The sequence below is a fragment of the Mesocricetus auratus genome, unplaced genomic scaffold (assembly GCF_017639785.1).
Source record: "Mesocricetus auratus isolate SY011 unplaced genomic scaffold, BCM_Maur_2.0 Super-Scaffold_100009, whole genome shotgun sequence".
Taxonomy (NCBI): Eukaryota; Metazoa; Chordata; class Mammalia; order Rodentia; family Cricetidae; genus Mesocricetus; species Mesocricetus auratus.
Genome location: NW_024429193.1, coordinates 25474408 through 25498415, shown reverse-complemented (window position 1 = coordinate 25498415; position 24008 = coordinate 25474408). Strand labels below are relative to the sequence as shown.

Below are 24008 nucleotides of genomic sequence, written 5' to 3'. Positions count from 1 at the left end.
CTCGCCTCCTTGAGGACCCTCCCTCTCACTCCCTCCTAACCCCAGAGTCACGCTGAGCTATCACTCTGCTTCATGGAGCTAACGTCAATGTGTGGCTATGAAGGATCACCTCACCACCCTCATCTCTTGCTGTTAGCAAACTGTGCACAAGCATTCTAAGAAGAGACCCTATTAAACCCTCATGTATCAGTTTCCAATCTATTTTTTAAACTCAAGGTTTGTTTTGGGGTGGAATTGTATTCCTCATGCAAGCATTGGTTCTTTTGCCTTTTATTGTCTTTTTCTTCTGAAAGAGGGTTTTTCTATGTAGACCTGGCCATCATGTAACTAGCTATGTAGCCCAGGCTGGTCTCGAACTCACAGAGATCTGCTTGCCTCTGCCTCTGCATCCAGAGTGCTGGGATTAAAGGCGTGTGTCACCACCGCCTGGCGAGCATTGGTTCTTTAAATGCATATCTTATGCCCATGACAGAAATGACCAGAGCTAAACATTTAAAAACACAGAAGGCTCAAGGGCTGCTGCTGCCTTGGCGTCTGAAATGGCTGCGTTCTCAGCTCTGAAACATTACAGAGCTTTGTACTAATGCCTACCCCATGTCACGACTCAGGAGTCCTAGAAGCAATTTCTTCTCTTCTTGTGCCTTTCCCCTGAGTTCTGAAATGCACCTTTATCCCATGTCTGATGACTGCCCTGCCTTGCACCCTGTCACACATGTTATAGGAATCAGGAAGTCATTTTATCTATCGTTTGTAACCTCAAAGATATTCCAGGAAATCTGAGCAACAGCTTGTATTAATTAATGTAAATGGTTCCCGCTAACTGCGTCTGAACTCATGGGAAATTTGAAAGAAGGAACCCTCATCTGTTATTGGCACCAGCAATAGCCAACACAAATTAGATTTGATTTCTAGTTTATGAAATAATCAATAGATACCAGCCCACCACTTAATGAGCCCCGAATGCATTTACTGTATCTGGGATAAGTCACTGTGTTTATTACTTGCTTGGGAGCGACTGGTTACTAATTTGAAGATTATGCTATAATTGTAATGTATGTCCAGTGTCCCATAGATATGAACTTTATTTGCCACAGGGGCAGTAGTTGGAACAGGTGAGCAGGTTGTATTTTAGAATTTTATGCTACACAATATTTGTAGAAAAGAATTATTTATGGTTGGATAGGAATAGCTTCTCTGCCTTGGGGTAAACTTTTGAGTTCATATTTCAGTTTCAAATAGCTCAGTATGTTAGCCAATAAAACGCCACTTTTATATCATGCTTCCTGGTGATTCTTTTAACTAGGCAGATCTAATACTATTTTATCCAGGCAGACAGGACACTTTCTTCTTCTCTCCGTCAAACTGTGGAGCTTTCTTACTAAGGAAGATGCGACAGAGCATGCACCCAGATGATTTTCATAAGTATTTATCAACTTAGTGAGTTGAAATTGAGCAAAACCTTAATGGCTTTTCTAAAATGTCCTTCCTATAATTGAACCCTGAAAAAAATCCACAAGACCTAACCATGATTTCCCATTAAGCCCCAGGGGTATAAAACCTTTTGTCTATTGATCTACCCATACAACCGTCTGTCCATTCCTGAGTAACTTATGTCTCTATCACTTTATTTTGAATAGTGATGCTTAATGTTCTTATGTTTTAATTTTTAGTTATTTTGTGTTCCTGTCAGAGGACATTCTTGCGGGGGTCAGAAGACACCTGTAGGATTTGGTTCTTTCTTTCCTCTATGTGGATCCTTAGGATCAAACCAGGCAAAAGGCTTGATAGCAAGTTCCTTTACACACTGAGGTACCTCCAAGACCCTTTAAAATATTACATTATTTTTTTTATTTTTTATGCATGGTAAATTTTGATTGTCAACTTGACAGGACTTAGAACTGACAAGGAGACAAACTTCTGGGTATGTCCACGAGGATTTTGGCCCTAGTCTGTAATCCCAGTACTTGGGCAGCAAAACAAGGCTGTGCTTGAGTTCAATGTCATCCTGCTCTCCATAGCAAGTACAGATCTTGTATATCAAAAACCTACGATCTCAACTTTTCATTTTTATGTCAAAGCCAGCTTACTCGGAGTACCTCTGCAGTAGGATGTGGGTTTGGAAATATCTGGAAGCTCATTGGTTGAAGCTCATTGGTTGAAAATTATTTGAGGTGGAGTTGTTGCTGAGATTTCGAGCCTCATGGGCCAGGGCTGCTAGAATCATCTAACACAAGGGCCCGTTGGAGAAGACAATGTGACCCTAAAACCAATATAGCCAACACACAAATATGGCCTATTATGCTTTCTCCAAAATATATTAAATACTGCTACAAAATAATAACATATGGCACTAAACTAAAATTAGTATTACCCAGAAAAGCTTACCACCAAAACCTTTTATTAGTCCAGAATGTCTTAATGCTTCCCAAAATATATTTTCGAGGACTCTTAAAAACAAATAGTCATCAAGGTGGTGATGGTGCACGCCTTGAATCCCAGCTTTTGTGAGGCAGAGGCAGGTGGATCTCTGTGAGTTCAAGGCTATCATGGTCTACAAAGTGAGTTTCAGGACAGCCAAGCCTACACAGAGAAACCCTATACTGAAAAAAGAAACAAACAAAAAGCCACATAAAAACAAATAGTCTGAGGGGACATAGCACCCTGGTAGAGTGTTTACCTAGAATGCATGAGTTTGTAAGTTCAGTTCCCAGAACAAGGAAGGAAGGAAGGAAGGAAGGAGGGAGGGAGGGAGGGAGGGAGGGATCTATGATAGTAGGAAGACTATCTGACAGCTAATAGGTCTTTTCTCCATGGGAAGGCTTTGCTGCCCAGTGTGCAATGTGCTAAAAAGTGCAGACACAGAATCTGTTCTCCTTCGATAAAGATTTAAGGCATTTACATGGACTCTTTTAAGAAATCCATAGCTTGCTAGGCAGTGATGCTGCAGTCTTTAATACCAGCACTGAGAAGGCAGAGGCAGGAGGATCTCTGTGAGCTCAAGGCCAACCTGGTCTACAGAGTGAGTTCCAGGACAGCCAGGATTGTTGCACAGAGAAGCCCTGTCTCAGAAACAAAACAAACAACCTCATACACAGACTTAAATTTAATATTGTTTAGGTGTCTGTTTCATCAGACACTGACCACCCCAGAAACAGAGTATGAGATTGTATTTAATTTCCAATATATAGTACAATCCTTACTAACCCACTCTAAATACAATTATTTAAAAATTCCTGTCTCACAAAGTCTAATTTTGATGTCAGTATTTGATTGAGTGCATATTTTATGCCTAACTGCAAGGTGTGTGGGGGGGTAGGGGGTAGAGGGATGGAAGCAGCTTTTAAATCTACTCCTTAATTTGTATGTATCTGTGTGGGTAACTTACAAAGTCTTGACAGGGATTTGAAGCATGACTTTGGGGTTCACCGCAGTTCTCCTCTCCATCCCTGTATGAAATCTCACGGAGTTCTGCTACACTCTGCAGAGTGAAGGGCATGGCCTGTCGAAACCCAGAGTTATAAAAAGGGTAAGTTCCGAATGAATGTCTTCCCACTGTGAGAACTTCATCATTACAATGCTAAATTTCCCCGAGAGACAGAAGATGAACTGTAAAAATACCATGGATGCTCTACAGTCAGGTTACTGGCAGCTGTCTATTTCCTTCCTCTCCCAACATCATTTCTGACAGATTCTGGCTCTCTCTGAGTAGGAGGAGCCCATCCTAAATTCCCTCAGTCATTCAGTTCTCCAGACTCCTTATTTTAAAAAAGCACTTCCCTTTGACTTAATCAGCAGCCCTTCTTGGTAAATTTAACCTTATCTTTCAGGGGAAAAAAAGCTGCTCACATTTTTTGTGGATTCCATCAGTGAAAATACCAGTGAATGCTTCCCAGAGGCACTCATTCCTTGAGTAATGCCTGAAGGACTGCCATGTCCTGCTGCTGTACCCCACCACAACTGTGTTTGGGGGATTCTTTCACACAGATTTGCTAACCTGATTGTGAAACGGATTCTGAGTCAGGCTGTAAGGATGGACGGGGCTCATCCCTCCAGAATATGAAATCTTGTCTCCAAAGCAGTGCATGTTAATGTTCCACAGGTAGGATATTTTATCTAACTGTGCAAGCACTTAGCTCCAAAAATTAGATATCCAAGAGAAAAAACTTCTGGGGGAAGGAAGAGTGTGCTTATTAACGGATTTACATGTAACTGCTAACTTCCTATCCTTCAAGTCATAGCTGCTGTCAAGTTGTTTTCAAGGACGCTATGTCCTTGTTCCATTACAAGAAATCCTTGGCCAGCCTTTCCAGTGAGTGCAATTGTGCAGCATTCCACCGAGGGCTTTTAAAAGCAGAGATGCTCCAGTAGGTCGGGACAACCTCCCAAGAGGCTAGAAATCTGTGGGGTGTTCTGTGTCCTATTATAATTGCACGGCACCATTTACTTGTCATGGTTTGTGTTGTTCTATATTTCAATTTACTTTCCTTTGTGTGGGATTTTATCCTTATTTTAGGAACTACAAAGAATTATTTTGGTAAAATCAGACAAACACAATGTCTGCCTCACATACACTCTAGTGCTCACAAACTCATTTTTATTATAAAGAAGACAGGATGGGGTCCTTGTTATACGCATCTGAGTAAAAGTCCAACAATACAGTGGTTTAGATTGGGGCAGGCTATGCAAGAAGCCAGCACAGACCAAGTCTTTACATGGCTTGCCTTATCAGAACTTCGAAGCCTCCCAAAGTTGATAGAGTTTATTTCACCACACAATGAAGAGTCACATTTGCTCACAACATCCTGGGGACCGGTGCACTTCTGCAGGAGTATCTGTCTCTCACTCACCTCTATGTGCTGAAGGCAGGACGAAATGTTCTTCACACACAGCCTCAGAGTCTTCTCTAGTGATCTGAAAAGCTTTTCTTCCCTGTTAAAGGTATTGTCTTTCACCTAAAACACACAAGAAACTACTGTTTCATGACTCAAATTCATCTACTATCTTTAAATGGTACAAAGTTAATAAAAGAAAAAAAAACTAAAGATGGTACAGACCACATTGACCCAGCACATGACAAAAAATCCTTTGCTTTGTGATATGCTGACTTTCATAACAACTTTCTGGATTTGCACTAGCATAAGCTTATATCCAGCTAATGTGTGTGTGTGTGTGAGAGTGTGTGTGTGTGTAAATGCACACATGTCAGGGGCAGGTCACCTCTGCCTTTCTACTTTTAGACAGACTCTCTCACTGAACCAGGAACTGGCAAGTAGCAAGTTCCAATGGTCTTACTGTCTCCTCCTCTCACAGTGCTGTGATTATAGGAACAGGTAGCCATACATGGCTTTTTACATGGGTCCAAGGGATTCAAACTTATGACTGCATGTCTGCACAACAAGTACTCTTACTCACAGAACCATGTTCCTAGCCCCCTATAGTTTTTTTTAGATTTCTTTCTTTATTATATGTATGAGGACACTATGTACACATAGGGTACAGGTGCCCAGAGAGAATAGAAGTGTCAGATTCTCTCCGTAGCTGGAATCCCTGAAGCTATAGTTACAGGAGGTTGTGAGCCATCCAATGTGGGTGATGGGAACAGAATCTGAGATCCCTTCAAGAGCAGCAGTCATCTTAACTATGGAGCCATCTCTCCAGAATCCAAACCCCTATAGTTTATAGTAGCATATATTGCGTTCTCAAACTATACTGTCTATTGCTTTGCTAATAGAATTCATTCTAGTTTATCTCACAGGGCTGATTTTGAAAATATTCTTAGGCCTATCATTAAAGAAAGGTGGTAATATCACCTCAAACATGAAAGATGATATATAATCTTAGTTCTGCTCTGTAGCACATTTACAGAGCTAAGATGGTTGTCACACGTGTTCGGTCGTGTTTGTCTTCTTACATGCAATATTTATTGGAATTACATGAATGTTATATTAATGCATTGTGTTTTACCACTTTTAGTGATTTTTAGAGATACACATTCCTATTGATGGTGAACTCTGTTTATTGCAACAAAAATGTCTATCAGAACCAGTCTTATGGTGGTAAAGCTGTTATGAACAGGCACATGAATGTTACATGGAATAGAGTGTATGTTTCATTTTTGTACTTGGTAATAATTATACTCTTCTTGGTTTATGTGTTTCTTAACATCATGTAGTTAATCTCAGAACTGTGTGTGTATTTATACTTACATAACTGTAACTATATCTATCTATCTATCTATCTATATATACACAATCTTTTATTTATTTTTGAATCTGTTAGTTTTTACTTGTGTGGAAAAACCTTAATTAAATAGGCAGTAGAATTCATAACCCAGCATCCTTGGCATAATATCTTTGCTCCAACTCTATGTGTACATACACCAATATGCTTGGGCAGATTTTTGTAATTGGAGTTTCCAAAGATCCCACCTCCTGGTATTTTATTCTGTGTACCTAGGACTCAGATGATTTTGAAGTAAACACTCAGGATTACACTGTGAGAAATGTTGCCCAAGCCATAATCAAACCTTTCCCATGATTTTTTGATGGAATAAGCTGTTGCTCCTTTTCTGCCTTAGAATTCTGTTTATTTTTAGGAATTACACTCAAGGGTTGCCCGTTCTGTGAATCTGAGTTTCCACTGCAGAAAATTAATTTCTTCCTCCTATATGCTCTTATACCCTTAATTATTTAAGCAATTTTCTCCACTGATGCAGTCTAAGCATTTAAGATTAATATGTTTGTCTTAATAATAACAATAGCTAACTTTTATTATTATATTATATTAATTATATTCAGCATTAATTATATTCAGACACCATGCCCAAACCTTTTATTCACTTTATCGTTTTAATTCTTTCACAACTCTATGGGGCAAGCATTATGATTAATCTCATTTCAGAGACAGAGAAATGAATGCTTTGGGGATGCTATTATTCCCTTGTTGTTCCCACAGCAGAACTGGCAGCACTACATTAAGTTGGAGGTATGACTGCCCTGCAAGGGACTCCATTTCCCAGACTCCTTTGCAGCTAGCTTTGCCCATGTAACTGGATTTGCACAAAGAGAGCTTGAAGGAAGGAAGTGTTGTGTTTCTTTTCTGAGTCTTGGTCTTGTGACATTGCCTGTAGGACTTGAAGGAGACACAAGAATGACCTAGTTCCAACTAACAGCTGAAGACAATATGTTTATGGAAAGCACTGTAGAAAATTCGGCAAGCTAGGATCCTGGAAGATTCTATGAAGCAGATTCCATCTGCTTACATCTCAGGATTATTACAAGAGGTGGAATAAGATAGTTACTTGACTGGTATCCTATGCTCTATTTGCTATGCGGTGCTTTATTTCTCATATTAAGCTATGCAGTCCTGTGTTATGCTGTACTATGCTTAAGAATCTCTTTATGACAGATACATAGTCTTTGCCCTAAAGTAGCAATTTAGAGAAACATATTTATAGATGTGATTGGGATTAAAACCAGGCAGCCTGAATTCTGGATCCATACCTGTTCATTTTTGTATTCCCAATCTCTCACACAGCGCCTGGTATACAAAAGTTCAATACACATATGATGGATTGAATAGAATCTTCCTCCTGGGTAATAGCTCTACACCCTAACTCTACCAATATTTCACCTGAGCTGCTGACAAGTACAAAATTGATTGATTTGAGATTTATCTCCTCTCCAGTCCAGCCTATGCAGCTGATTTTCTGATTAACAGTGAAATGCTTCATGGCTGACAGGACATCCTCTATGAAGATTAAGAGGAAAAATCTAATTAATATCCCTTCAGGCTATTTTAGCTACAATTCACTTTTAGTTCACAGTTAAAAAAATAAAAAACTGATGATAAATATGCGAAAGAATGTAATGGTCCCCACAAAAGTCTGCCCCAGATTAGAAACTGCCTGCTCTACTCAACAGAACTATCTTGAGTAAGAAGCAAAATCACAAAGCATGGAAGAGAATTTCTGCACACATTTATAAATGCCCACAGGGGGCTACTGTCTTCTTCAGCTCATTTTTGATTTGATTTTATTACTGTTGTCTTTAGTTTAAGTGTCTCAATTATCCATTTCCTGATCAGCCACCATGCACTATTAATGTCCCCAACTTCCCGCATTGTAGCTGCACATCAAGCCTCTTTTTGTGATGAACCTGGCAAATCCCTAACAAATTATGAAGAAATAGGTGCAATGGTGGATCCGACTATTTACCCCACACATGGTAAAGTCGCTGCAGGTACAGGGAAAATGAGAAGAGAAGGTGACAAGACAGCACTGTCCTCCCTAATTTCAGTAAGAAGCCTATTGCATCGCCAGGCCATGAACTTTCTTCCATTCTTTTTTTTTTATTATTAATGATGAGTGAACCTTGGCAGTTTATATGGAGCAATTTATACAATATTTTAACATTCTTTTTCAAGTTTATATTCATAATAGAAGTTATATTTTTAAAGAATTTTATTTTTAACAGACACAGAAAATATTGTTGGATCATAGGCAATGGTTCCCACACATATTGTGTACTGTTTTTATTTATAATGTTTTAAACAGGTTAAGTGCATGTATCATCCAAGTTTTTTATTTTTTTTATTTATTTATCTTCCATTCTTAATATATGCTCTACTGATCACCTACTTCAGGTTCATTAACCTCAAAACTCCTGTATAAACACGGAGTTCTAGGCTGTACCCTTGAGATAGGTGGAACTCTAGGACCTGCCTTTTGAAATTATCTCATGGGATTCTCCTTACACAGATTAAGATTTAGAAGTCTTCGGCAATCCGGTTATTCATAAGAGGTCGGGATTGAAGGGCAAGCTATGTTAAACAGATCAGTAAGCGTCATGAAGACCAGTCAGCCTGTGATATAATGTGCATCCGGGGAGTCTCTGGGACGAGAAGGGGCTAAGAACACCAAAACCATCATACTGGGTTATTCATCTAAGTACTACTTTGTTTTCAGATAAAATAAAGAGAATCCCAGAGGAATAGCAAACATTAAAGCAGGAATAAAACAAAGAGAGATTGTGGGCAGCTAAGTTCCAGGTCTCCTGCCCCTTGTCATCAGATGTCCTGCATTCTCATCTCCTCTATCTGCCTTCCCAGTGGAAGCTGAGGCAGTGTTAAAACCTCCAGACTGCCTCCTCCAACCACACCCGCCCCAGGCAGCTTGATGCTCTACCTTGGTTCTGTGTTCTAGATATATTCACAGAGAGAGCAAAGCCAAGGCCCCTAAGAATGGCAGTGTTAATGATTCCTGAGGAAACGTAGGTGGTCCAAGAAGAAAAATTACCTGTGACTCTCCTCTGGTCAGGATCTTGAGATGATTTGTGACTCTTTTGGACTTCTTGCTAATTGAATGAATGTTTAGCTTAGACAGTTTGTCTTTGAGTGATTCGTCCTCATCATTCTTCTTATACTTGAGAACTGAAAAGGAAGAAGGCAGTGATACATCCAATTGTGTGCGGCCAGAGTGCACACTCCACTAGACTTTTCAAGGCTGATATTTTCAAGGACAGGATTTATGGAGATTTTAACCTCCTTCTGCAGGGGCCATTACCCCATTACCCCATAACCCTATTACCCCATTGCGTAGTATGTCCAAAATAACCTATCCACTGACCTTTAGAAACTCGTCTATTCAAGGACATGGCTACTCAAGGCTACTCAAGGTCAAGTTAATTTACTTCTCACATTAAAGAAATCCTTGGATGGGGAAGAGGTTGGGTTTTACCCTCAGTACCAGAGGGAAGAAAAGAAAATTCTTTGTACTAGAAAAGAAGAAAACATCCCCTCTCTGATGGTACATATTATGGAGGAGTGTCCTCTGGAATAGGGAATCAGAACCAAAGAAACAAAAAGACAACTGAACCCATCACACATCAGCCACAAACCAAGGTTGACTTTTCACAAAGTCTGTGATTTGGGGCCAGGTGACAATCACTCTGAGTTTTATATCTCTTTGAAATAACTGTTACCCCTCATCTTGTTTGATAGATTCAGTGTTGGTAAGGGCACAGAAAGATGTTCAGTCATAGGCACTGTTGATGAGGGTTAAGTCAGTAGTGCAGGTTGCGATAGATAAGATGTAATATGTACTGTTTCGAGTTTTGTATGAATGGTACTATATTGAACAAATAACACTTAAGACCTAGTCAAGTGTAATGGCACACTCCTGTAATCCAGGCACTTGGAAAGCAGGAGCAGGGGGAGCCCTTCAATGAGTTCCAAGGTGGCCTGGGCTACATTAAACCATTTCAGAAAATAAAGCAAACCACCTTTCAAATAACTTTTGGGATTAAACCAGCTGATACAAGTATTTTATGCCATTGCTTTTCAATCTTCTCATCATGTCACAGTGCCTAACACAGTTTATTATCCTTTACTGGATTACTATATACATCTTTAAAACAATTTTGACTACTTTTCCACCTTTTGTCTAAGATCAAGTATAGTAATGTTTTGACTAGTACTGGCTAGTGACATACACTCTCTATCTAGCTCAAGATATTGAGCATATTGTATCATTGTGGTTTTAATTTCAATTCCCCCAGTTATTAGCAAAGCTTCCCATGAATTGTTCGTTTTTATTGACTTTTTATTAGAATATTCTTATTACTGAAATAATAATAACAATAATACTTTCTAGGCAGTCATCCTCTGTGTGTAGTCTTTCCATTTTGCTTATGGTATCTTTGACTCTTTTACTTTGTTACTGTATTCTTTATGGTTTTAATTTACTAAAACAAATATTTTGCTTTTTGCTTATTTGAAAACAAAACCAATCAAAGAAAATGAAGTTGCCGCACCATTTATTTTTAAACGCCTGTCATTATTTAAGTGTTGAGTTCAGGTTACATATTGGAAACACAAACTTGGATGCGAGCTCTTTGTGAGTACTAATCCCATGAGAGGATGAAGGCCTATTACCCTTGGGATACACTGGCTCCACAGAATTTGCACTCCTATATTGAAACCTACTCTTACTATTAGGCATTAATTGTAATATGTTAGCTTAAAGTAGATAAGAACCATCTGTTAATTGTAGAAACAAACCTGCCCCCCCCCAGCAATCCCAACCTTCATTCCTGTGTGTCAGAATCAACTGAGTCAAAAGGACTATATGGAGACTCACACAAACCTGGACCTGGTCAGTCCCATTTGTGTGCTAGGCTCCCAGAACTGCAGGTTCTGAGTTATGTCTTCTCCTTTCTCTACAGACATTCAGTGGCAGGAGGATTGTATGCTCACAATACACTACCAAGAACACAGTCGTCAAGTGAGAGTGAATGCTTCCACACCTGCTGGATTTTTTTGTGTGTGATTGCCAGTTTTGTATCTATCTATGGTCTTATTTTGAACCTTGCTATTAAGGCAAACTTGCATTCTGCTCCTGTCCTCTGACTCTAAATTTCCAGTCATCATGTTTACTGTGACTGGTGTGTCACCATTCAGACACCGTGATTGTCACACACCAAAGGAACACTCCAGTCCTGGGGAACAGTCACCCTGGCATATTTCCACCTACCCAGGTCTTTCCTTCTCTTCAGCTCGTTGATGTTAACATTAATGTCCTTCACAGCAGTGAAGGCTTCCTCCAGGGCTCTGTAGTCTGGATGCGAGGGAGGGGTGGAGTTCCGCAGTTCACACAGCAGCAGCGGGTATTTCATCACACGCTGAATAGGTTTGATCATCAAGGAGCCCATGTCCAGCAGGTTTGGTTTGCCTCTACAACAGATATCATCAATACCCATTTTACCAATTGGTTATCAACTTTGATTTTCATTTTGTGATTTTACAAAAAGAATTGCTCCTAAATCAGTTTTTCACCTTTGAACTATATAAAATTTCCAAATGGAAACAAGAACTTTAAAAGAATGACAAGAAGCAAGACCAAAAGACTCCACTAATGAAACAAAAACCTAAAAGAAAACAAAGGAAGTATACATGCCTACCAAACATGGCCCGTGTTTAGATTTACTTATAGGTCAGTGTATACACCAAGCATTAATACCAACTTCAGAATGCTTTTTCCCCTGACAACCAAGAAAATGAAATTTCCCCATTGTGTTTTTGCTATTACTTGTGAGTAATATAAACTCATTGTAGAAAAATTCAAATATATGACCTGAAAATATTGTCCAAACTGAACACTGTCCTCTGTTTTCTAACAAGCAGAAGAGTTGTTCATTCAGGAGGTCCTTCCACAGACTCCAGAAGAAATTCACACTAAAGGAAATAACCCTCAAGTTATCACAACCACACTTCCCTAATTGCCACTCACATGATGGCTTCCTCATCTCTTTCCCACCGTGAAACGTCACCTACAGCTCTTCACACCACTGCCAAGCAGCCAGCACCCCATGTGGCGCTTCTGCATGTGCTTCTGAGACAGGGTGGGAGCCTTCCCACTGGCCTGGGTTGTGTGAGAGAAAGAAGCCCCTAGACTCAGTCAAGCTACTGTCCAAACCACTGCCTCTGACCTTTCAGCCAGCAGAGGCTTCTAAAAATCAATTTAGGGAACAGAAGATTACAGATGGAAAGTAATGACACCTTTTAATTCCCAACGGGTAGATTTTTTCATACTTGTACTTAAAAAATGTACTAATAGGGATAGGCAATAGGTGATTTGAAAAATAAAGTGAATTTAAAATGTCTAAAACATGGTCTCAATTTTGCAAACTATCTAGTTCAACTCTTCATTTGACAAATGAGAAACTAAGTGACTCTAATTGTCATGTACACACACACACACACACACACACACACACACACACCAATCTCTATTCCATCTCCCTATTATGTGTCTATCATCTTTCCTAGCACCGTCTGTAATCATTTCATTTCCCAATTTTCCAATTTATGACCAATTTCTCTGTCAGCACACCATCTCCCACCATGATTACATTTTATCAATGCACATATTTAGACCAAGAAATCACTGAGTTTTCAGGTTTCCTGTCATGCATTTTTATTTTCTTTTGAAAACTCCCCACCCCCAATATTTCAAAATGGATAAGTAAACGACTAAGGGAGGAGTTTTCTCATTCCCTGAAGAGAATTATACTAGCCTAACAGATATAAAGGCTAAGGGAGGAGTTTGCTCATATCCTGAAAAGAATTATACTAGCCTAACAGATATAAAGGCTAAGGGAGGAGTTTGCTCATACCCTGAAAAGAATTATACTAGCCTACCAGATATAAAGGCTACAGCAAACGAAAACATTTTTAAAGGAATCCAGGAAAAATAATAAAGGTGTGCAATAAAGAAGCAGAAATATAAAGGCAAAGAGAGGGGTGACAGAGGGAAGGATCAAGAGACAGAAGGAGCGATCAGGGATGGGAGGAAAGAAACATCCTCAGTTTCCAGGAGAACTGAGTGAAATAGATGAAATGTGATCGATCATATTGAAAACCCAACTAAAAGCATTTTGATTGATGGGGTGTCAGTAGCTAGCAGCAATTTTTATGTATCAAAGCAGAGATTATCCCTTAGCAATAGTTTATACTACTACGTAGATAATCCAATGGGACAAGAAAGAAGTCAGGAATGGTATCTAAGTGACTACACTCAGATTTTCTCGTGAGTTTCTCTGATTACCACCAAACATTAATTTATTTAATCATTCAAAACTACTGAAAATATCATCCAAGATAAGCAGTTGAATACTTTGAAAAAAGCTAGAAGATGATTTATTCAGAGTCATGTGTATATACACACATTGTAAAAACTAGAACAGCAATAAAAAACAGCAGAGAGCAGAAAGCACAGACATAGGCAAGTGAAGTTGTTTCTGTGAGCTGCCCTCCTTCCCCCTATATCTAGATATGCCACACACCAATCTGAGACTGTAATTGAGTTCAAGGGTTATCACTACTTCATTTTTCTATCAGTCTTTAGCACCAAATTTCTAGTACCTTTATTTTATGATTTCAGTGATAATTAGAAATGATTATTGTTTTTTTTAAAAAGCATCATAAATGCAAATCTGAGAAATAACTGACAAAATGAGAGACTTCCAAGGCACTTCTGTCTTCAGACATATTTTTTTTCAGTTGCCCAAGTGACAATCAATAATGTTCTGGTATCTGCATCAGACAGACTACACCATGGAAGAAAGATAGAGGATGTGTTGTGAGATAACAGCTCTTCAGGCGCTTGATGTCACAAAGTTCACCGCCATGCCTAATCCCTCCTAGTGAGATGAGGTTTGATAACGGTGAAGGCAGATGAGTCCTGGGTATGATATCCCCGTGGCAGCCAGTTGTCACCTGCTGCTCCAACCAAATGTGTAACAGTGCTCCACAATATTGTGCCAAAACTGCATGCAGCCATTAACCTATAACACTGTTTTGGCTTCCTCTTATGTCACCATTTCTTGGCAAGTGTTTAGTGCTAGCCACAGCTACACAAATCTCATCACACATTATTACTGGGACTCTACCAGGTTAAGCAAATAGTTAGCTTTGTTTTAGCACTATCTAGTTTTGCTGCAAAGCTTTTCCAATAAAATGTAGAAAAATATTTAGATAATGTAAAAAACTATTTTGGAAAATAGAAAAAACATTCCATATGAAATATGCCTGTATATTGTTTATGATCTAATAAATCTTGCGGGGTGATAAGAATGTAAAACTAGCCACATCCATAGAGGCCAGGCAGGGGTGGCATACACCTTAAATCCCTGAACCCACACTAGTTAGCCATAGAGCCAGGTAGTGGTGGCATGTGACTTTCATCTCAGCACTGGAGAGGTATATAAGACTGGAGCAGGGTCTCAAGAGTTGGCATTAGTCTCTAGCCACATTGGGGGCAGGATTGCCCCAGCCTTGGTAGAGGTAAGAACTCTCTGGTGGCTTGGCTCCTTTGCTTTTCTGATCTTCAGCTTGAACCCCAGTATCTGTCTCTGCGGTTTTTTTATTATTTGTACAATATATATGTTTTAAGTTCAGTTAGAATAGAAGGAAAACTACAATTTGATGACTGACTATAATTTTTTGAATTTCATGACCACAAATACCCTACATTTTATATTTATTTTATAGTAACTGTAAAGAAAGCTCTTAAAAATTTAATCTCCTTATGGAACTTTTAAGTTGCTAATAAAGAAAACTGTAGAGGGCTACATAGCAAATAGCAATTGCCGTAAAATATGGAACTCAAAATAAATACAAAATCACTGAGTTTTAGAAGACTAGAGGAGGACAATGAATTATAACCCATGTAGTAGATGAGTGTAGAGAAGCAGTAACTATGGAAAAGCAATACTTAATCATTCCAGAAAATTTACCACTAGCAGTGTCTTAGGATCTAATGGAGTGGGGAGCAGAGGAATCTGGGGATCAATATGAGAAGGATCAATTGAAAACACCATTTCAGGAACTGTCTAATTTGGGTGCTAAAAAAAAAGTGAAGTGAGGTCATCTGAAGAATTAAGAGCGCTTGGAAATTAAAAGAATAAAAGTAGAAATAACAACTAAGTGCGCTAAGGATTTCAGAGTTAGTATCTATTGGTAGAATTCCCAGAATAAAACATCAGAACACACCAGGAGGAGGAAAACATCATGAGGAGATTTAAGAAAACGGCAGCCACCCACAGCACCCACTGCCCAGAACGTTAAAATTACAAAAAAAGAAAAAGCAAACCATGTAAGTGGTACAGACACAGCAGGGCAGCTGTGCATACAAGCTCACCCCAACAGTGACAGCCTGCACAAGTACCATGCAAACTCAAGCTAGACTAAATCTCAGAATAGAGATGAGCAGTAGACAGGAAGTCCCACCCCCTAGCCAAGGAGATAATTGCCAAGTGATAGGTGTTGGAGAGGAAGAGTTGGTAGTCTTTAAAAAAATGTTGCCTCTGTTAAGTCAACCATGTGCCAGTGGAAAGTCACACACCCTTGAGGATACAGGAAGCACAAACTGCACTTGGTGGGTGGCAACGAAGACAGGAAGTTGGGTGGAAAAGGGAAGTGGAGCTAGGAGGATCTGGGGGTGAGGGTGATTATGATCAACATGAATTGTATGAAATCATCATGGAACGAATAAAACTAAATATTGAAAATAAAAAAGGTCTTTAAAAAGAAGTACTTACTCTTGCATGTATATATTCCTGCAAAAGAAGGAGAGAAATTAAATCAATAAAAATTCACAGATATGGGATAATATGCAACATTACAAAAACTTTCAAATTTTACTATATCAAAGGAAGTAGTGGGTGAGTTTCATGAATGCCCCATGTAATCAAGCATCATTAATTTGTACTGTGTCCTAAAATGACACTTTAATATGTATCTACCATTATTTCTCAATACCATATGTTAAATTCAAACTAGTGATTTAATTAATAAATTTTAATAATTTAAACATGCATTTGAATTTGTTCATGGTCACATTTTGAAAAAATCCATCAAATGCAATCATGAAGGAAAACATGTTTATGACATTACAAATGCTTAAACTGATTTGTAGAAGAATGTTATCAAGTACTCTATAATCTCTCTAAGTAGTTTTAGGAAGATACTTTTGTAGAAAGGTTTTAACCATGTATCCTCAGTTGACCTTGAGCCTCCTATGTAGACATGGTTGATCTCAAACTGACAATCTTACTGCATCAGCCTCCCTAGAGCTAGGATTACAAGTGTTCACCACTAAGGTTGGCTTACGCATCATATTAGCAATTCAACAAGAATTCTCAAAGATAACCTTCATGCAGGCCTTGCCAGCTTTGGTGGCTGCCATTTCCTTCTGTAAAATAAATCCTTTCATGGAAAAGCACATGGTCTGTGTCTCCTTTTACTGTCTCTCTACCCTGGTGCTTATTTCTCCCAAGGTGCTTCGGCAATCACAGACTTCTTGTTCCTAGTAAAGTCAGGCAGGCATGCAGCAGCCTCCAGGATTCTGAGCCAGTCATTTCTTCTGTGCAGATTACTCTCCAGCTAGACCTCTATATACCTCACTTCTTCATCCCTTTCAGACATTTGCTCAGGAGGTCTTTCTTTTGAGAAGCCTTCCCTGACCATCGTTTGCAAAGGTCACCATGCTTCATGCCAGCCTGACTGTCCCTATCACCTGCTTTTCCTTCTCTTCCTAAGAGATGTTAATGTTTCACATGATATACCACACGTCTTTAGTGTAATGTTGGTCTCTCCAACGCAGACAAGGATTTATAACTGACTTTTTAAAAAATCTCTATGGCACCAGTCTAAAAAGTGACCAGTATATGTTAGGGGCTCAAAGTATGTGTCAAACGAATTAGTCATGAAAAACAATGGCAATTAGTCAGGACAAATTTAAGAAACAAAAGAGATGACAGTCTCCTCCTAAATGTGGCATGTCTCTATTACAAAATAGCACAATAACTTCTGTTTATCATATGACCCATAGCCTCCTTTGTGTTTTTTGATCTTTCTTAATGCAATGAATATTTATAACATAAATATTTATAGTATAAAGAAAGAGCATGGCCACGTTTTTAGTTAGTTTGTTTGAGACAGTGTATTCCTGGCTGTCCTGGAACTTGCTACGTAGACAGGTTGCCCTTTAACTCGCAAAGATCCTCCTTCCCCTGGCTCCTGAGTGCTGAAATTAAAGGCATGTGCTACTGTGCCTGGCTGCTTTATATTCAGTGATTGAGATAAAAATTTAATAACAAATACCTATGCTGAACTGAACTGAATAACTTAAAAAAGTTGCAGTTGTCCATATGTGTGGGAGACAGGTACATGTATGTAGAGCAACTGCCTCCTCAGTCCCCAGACCTGTATGTGCAAATGGATCCCTAGACATTTTTAAATAACTGAGATATGCTGAGTCCAAAACCTCCAAATGGGAATCAGAGACAAAATTACACTGTTATAACTTTAGGAAATCATTAAAAGATATTTTAAAATTCTGCAGTCAAAGGAATTATGTCTGTGAGTCCCCAGAACTTGTTTCTATTTCCTTTATGCGGTTATCCTTCTACTCACTTATAGCTTCTCTAGTGGAGAATCTCATTTGTTCTGGGATTTTTTTGGTAGATTATATATTATAAAATTAGTAAAACATAAAAATAAAACCACAGTTTTCAATTGAAGTAAGTGTTGGACATGGTACTTGGGGTGTAAACGCACTGCAAATGAAAGACACCATTTTGTTTTTAAAGTCCTGGAGAAGACATAGAGCTCTCTTTTCTCTTTCTCTTTTATTCACGTCAACAAAACAACTTAAAATTATAATAATACTAGGCATGTGTTTAATGTCACATACCACTCTCTATAAAGGAACCTGACATTTTTCTAATAGAGGAAGCCATACTCCGTAAGGGGGAAATGCTGCATTATAACGTCATCTGGTTTTCTCATCACTAAGGAAGAAACATTCTTTTGTGATAGATTTTGAAGCTTTCCAGAAGGTGACTCTAGCCGAGTACAATCAAGAAAGAAGTAAAGCGGTGTCCAGTCAGCTTTTTATGGGATAAAATAATTACCTTCCTCTCCTGCTGGGCTCATTATAATTTGACTCATGAATTAGAGGTTTTATGTGGCTATCCCTTAAAGATTATAATCTGTTTCCAAACAATGCCATACTGTAGGGAATTTCCAGAGGTGGTTTTGATTTTCAACTGGGGCCTTCCACTTAGAATTGAGGCACAAGGGGGTGAGTAACTAAGAATGCAGCCCCTTCGACAGGGCACGGCACGAACTTCTTGCTGCTTCCCCGAGCTGGAAGCCATAGGAGCAAGGCGACTGGACTGTCTAGATGACTGAAAAGTGAATGGTTTTTCTCCTGAGGATGGGACCTCTGTTAGCAAAAAGAGAAACACAGGGTAATTTCTAGCACTAAGACATGAGGAGGCTAGAAGTGTGAGTCCCACCACCAAAAAATACTTAGAAAAGTCCTTTGGTTCTTATTTTATTAAAAAGTAAACCGACCTGTTGGGGCCACTGACCTATAGCAGAGACTTTAGTAATATTTCTAAATGGAAAAACTGAAAAAGGAGGCAGCAGACAGTTCTAATTATACCTACACTTACTGAATAGCTTTCTAATTTTCACTTCTTCACAGAGATCAGAAATCTTAAGTCACTCCAAAGAGGCCAAACAATGAGCTCCTCAGTAAACAAAGATGTAGTAACACAACATTGCAGGCAATTCTATAGGGTCACTTGCCCCACCCAGCTAAACAGTCCTTGCTGAATACAAAGAGCTTGAAACGCCCAGTTTCTAGGCTGTAGGTACAGGTGCACACTGCATTTCTGGATAATTTTAATTTAAAAGTATTTATTTTATGTGTGAGTGGTTATGTATACCACGTAAATAGGAATGTCAGGTGCCCAAAGAGGTCACAAGAGGGTATCTGAGTCTCCGGAAACTGGAGATACAGATGGCTGTGAGCCACCATGAGGATGATAGGAATCACACCCAGGTCCTCTGTAAGAGCAGCCAGGATTCCTAATCAGGGAAACCTCTTCCCCACTCTCTTTAAAACTCACTAACTGCTAATACACACTCCCGCTGTACTGGCACTGGAGAACTCACACACCAGGAAATACTGCTCTAACACTTCAAAACTAATTTTCTGGATCCAAATATAATTTTCTCTTTTGCATGATAATGGGCTTCAAAGAATAACTAAGGTTCCTAAGCTTGAATATCACACAGAGTGAGGCAGTATCCCTGCTTTCCTGTTGGAGGTTAGTCTTGAACAAAACAGACAGAGATGCCTTCTGGTGTGTTAAATAAATGAACTTTGCATTGCTGGCAAAGTTTCCCAGACAGTTTTATCTCTGAGTAGAGTTTATGTTCCTGGGGGGCAAGAACCTTGCTTATATATTAAAATATTTTCTACATTATCTAGTACTCAATAAATATTTATGAGGCCCTCAATAAACATTTTAAATTTGGTTAAAATGTGACTTAAGTCACTTTAAAAATCCGCTTTACCTTCTGAGGCGTGAAGCTAAGCTACCTCTCATGTGGGGTTTTTGCCTGAAATCAACTCATTCCAGTATCCCTTGCACTGTTGAAAATGGAGGCCGCAGCTAATGTTCATTAGAAATGGCAGCCGTTCCTTTATTTAGCCAGTAGGAAAAGGCAGGGCGACAGTAATAGCTTTGACTGATTACTTGGCAAGGGAAACCAAGCCCTGAGGGTGTTCGGGACTCTCTTTGGCCTATAAACCTGGTTGAAAACCTGTTCATCAGAATTTAAAGCTTGGCTCAGCTGAGGTCAGTGTTATAGTGATGTCAATAACACCATCACACTCAGCCTCCAGGCAGACCCACACAATCCATCATTAACTTTATTTTCATAGAAAGGCAACTTTGGGGAAAATAGCTCCAGCTTAAACTGTTTTATTTTGATTTTCTTTCCCTTAAGAAATAGTTCTGCCAATATTGTTTCATTTGGATTTTGTGCATTCTACACCTTAACACCTTTTGGCGGGTGAGATTATTTCTAAAAGTCAGAATGGTCCTGAATACACAGAATTGGACACATTGTGGGACTGTATATTTGAAGCTTAAAAAGCAAAACAAGTTATTATGTCTGAAAGTAAGTTTGGGATTCCACAATTACCTCTGTCCTTTTACTGCTTCTATAGGAAATGCTGTTGAGCTGAGTTGCACAGAGAATACTACAGTGGGCTCTGTTCTCTTACAAATCAAAAGTTTATTGCACAGCACACTAATGTTTATTCTCTCCCGAGCAGCTTAGAGAAGCAGTCAGGACTATGAACCTGAACTGACTAGCTTCTTGTCCAGGTCCCTTGGGCCCTGGGGTTAGATATGCAGGTTAACGGAAGGAGCCAGTTCTTCAAATGTTATGTGACACCCCTCCCCCTATTATTTCTAGAACCTGAAGGAAAGTGATGCAAGATACACATGTGTTGTGAGAAGGTGTTTTGTACGCAGGGTGTCATTATCTGACATGAGGATAAAAAGACCTGTCTATGTAGAGGACTTGTTCTTCACATATGAACTTATTTAGGCAAATACAATTTTATGCTTTAATTTTTCTTCAAGCTTATATGGTAACATTGACTTACACGGAAATAGCCAGAGCTACTGAGTTGTGCCTTCAATAAATGTTCACTCCCCCTGCCCTATGGAAAAATGTTAAAATCCCGCGATTTTTGGCCAGTAGAGGGCAAAATAATGTTGAAATTTAATCAACGCATTTTTTTATTTGAAGCCATGGGAAGCAAATTAAACTAATTTTCAGTTCTAATTCGAGCCTGGAAAGTCTTCCTCCAGCGTGGCCTCATTTAGTTCCCCCCACTCAGCTCAGTGCTGCTACAAACTTCTCCAATCAAAGGAGGACTCTGTCCTTTCTGTCACACAATGGGACACACGAAGGTGTGCTAGAGTTTCAGACTGGCGCATCTTGCTAAACACTTCTGCTTCCTCAAGCCGGTTAACCCCGACCGGATGCATCCCATCTGACAGTCTGCAGTCCTCAAGAATGAAGGTCCTTAGGAGAACTCGACAGGATGAGGAAAAGGAGGAAGAGTTTAGCTCTAAATAGGACTCCAGTTTCACGGAGAAGGTCAGATCAAACACAGGCTCACAGTCCTCTATTTACGAAGATAAGATAAAATCTGAGCTTATTAATTGCTTGGAGAACAGCAAGAGTTTAAAGACTCTCATTCAAACTTGAGTAGCACCACTACGGCCTCCTCACAAGTTGGGGATGAGGAAGGCAGAGGGTCTAATTGCCCTGAAGCTAACTTTCGCAGGGCCTTAACCATCCTCACCATCTCTCCACAGTGAATTAGGACAACGGGAATTGCATTAATGTAATCAACTCACTGCCCACTGGCCCTTGAGAATGCATGAATAGCAGCCTAGCTTTCATATCTTATTTATTTTGTCATCGCCGTTTGACAATATTGCATCCCCCCCATCCCTACAAGGCCTCGAATCTTTTTCTCAATTATTTTCAGTCATCCTCTTGAAGGGCTTGTAGCACATTGGCTTTTGGTAAGGCAGCCCTCCGATCGAGCCCTGAGAAAAGCTGGCTGTGTGTGCCCTTTCGTCTCCGTCCACCGCAAACTCTAAGCAAGCAGAGTGGATGGGAATTGCCACTTGAAAAGGCCTTACTTTAAGGACTGGATGCATTGGCTCAGATGCTGCCTCAGATCTTCTTCTTTTTCATAGGACTCCAGTACACTGTGGGCTTCATCGTGATGGTAGCAGTAGACTTTATAAATATCCTCCAGTGGTCCTTTAATCTGCAAGAATACCTCTCCTGAGCAATGCAAAACAAAGACAAAGTGACCTCATCAGACCCAGTGACATTTCATGCACTTACTCAGAGCTGACGATTGCAAAAAGTGAGGTCTACCCAACCTGATCCCCCGGATTGCATGGAAGGGATGCCAGACATCGAGGGAATAGTTCCCCTTTCCTTCTCTTCCTCCCCTGTTCTTCTCCTTCTCTCCAGGTTTCCCTCCCTCTCCTTTCTTCCTTTTATAAAACAAGTGAAGATGGACATGCAAAGTCCATTTGTGTGCCAGGTATAAATACTGATCTACTACCCAAAGCCCCCTAGGTTGCCTAGGCCTCCTCATTGACACCCACTTTTAGAGGGTCTGGATCAGTCCCATTCTGGCCTCTCAGCCATCAGTCTGGGGTCCAAGAGCTCCCCCTTATTCACGTCAGCTGTTTCTCTGGGTTTCACCAGTCCAGACTTGACCCCTTTGCTCATCACTCCTCCCTTGTCAGCCTGGACACTTGGGAGAGGGCCTAGGCCCTTCCCTGAACGAAATGACAGACTCTGGAGATCCCCCAAGGAGAGCCTTACCCTCCCTGGGGAATAGAGTGGGGATTGGGTGGGGACTATGGGGGGAGGGGAAGAGTGGAGGAGGGGAGGGAGAGGGAGCTGGGATTGACATGAGAAGCAAGCTTGTTTGTAATTTAAATTAAAAAAATATAAAAAACCAAGTGAAGAGCGTAACAGGTTGGTACACAGGATCACAGTGAAGAGCTGACTTAGATTAGAGTGGTCTGTCGGTGTTTAAATAATAACATGCTAATGGCTGACTTTGAGACTTAAATAAATGGTTTTAATTCTCTGACTCTGTTTCCTCATGTATAAATTACTAGCTATAAGAGACTCAGTTTCATAGAGATATCATTGTAATTAGGAGAGATAGTGTGTACAAAACTCAAAGTAGAGTGCAAATGTAGTAAATGCTCATAATGGAAAAAAGATATTGTTGACTTATTAAAATTATAGGAGATGAAACCAGATATGAGGTATGTAGTTTTTTTGGTATTTACACCACTAACAACATTTCCTAAGGTTCTCTGGAAGGTAAACAGTAGAATTTAGAGAGAGAGAAAAAAACAAAAGCATAAGACAGTGGGTGGAGAAATGGTTCAACAGTTAAGAATATTTCTTGCTCTTCCAGAGGACCAAAATTTGGTTCTCAACACCCACATCAGGTGGCTACCAACCACCTCTAACTCCATTCAGGGGATCTAATGTCTTCTTCTGGCTTCTCTGGCACTTGCACACATGTGACACACACGTAAATAAAAACAGATTTTAAAAATGAATTTCAACAAATAGAACATTCCTAACAGGAAAGAATAGGTCATTATTCTTTGTAAAGTTCAGTTGGATAATACTGTGAAGGGAGGTTAGGAGAGTATATGAAACAGCTTGGACCAATTGTACTCACATATTTAGTGAATCTTCTTTGTTATTGTGATAAAATTAGAAATGTATAAAGTGGGCCTAGTCGATACCAGCCAATAATCTGATATAGGCATGCACCCCAGCGCTTCAAACTGAGCATAAGCCTTCTGCTGCAGTCCAGCATTACACGTTGAGGGAAATGCACCAGAAATGTGTGACAGGATCTATTCTCAAAAAAGCATTGTAAAGTTGAGATTGGTGATAATTTGCAAGCTGAACTGACTGCGATAGCTGGATTTCTTGGCAGTGATGCGGACCCGCTATGTGTAGCACAGGAGAAAGCCTTGAGTACATTAAATGTGTTTTACGTAACTGCTCTA

At 39.7% G+C, this 24008-nt stretch overlaps 1 protein-coding gene across 1 annotated transcript in view; it reads right to left on the bottom strand.

The window, feature by feature from the left end:
• Window positions 1-24008, bottom strand: part of Arhgef38 (Rho guanine nucleotide exchange factor 38) — a 102433-nt gene that overhangs the window by 13882 nt on the left and 64543 nt on the right. Inside the window, exons 4-9 of the mRNA XM_013121901.3 lie at window positions 22086-22233; window positions 16098-16115; window positions 11531-11730; window positions 9296-9429; window positions 4848-4952; window positions 3386-3499 (exon numbers count right to left, since the gene is read on the bottom strand). Of these exons, the coding sequence (XP_012977355.1) occupies window positions 3386-3499; window positions 4848-4952; window positions 9296-9429; window positions 11531-11730; window positions 16098-16115; window positions 22086-22233 (719 nt within the window). The remainder of the gene's footprint in view (window positions 1-3385; window positions 3500-4847; window positions 4953-9295; window positions 9430-11530; window positions 11731-16097; window positions 16116-22085; window positions 22234-24008) is intronic.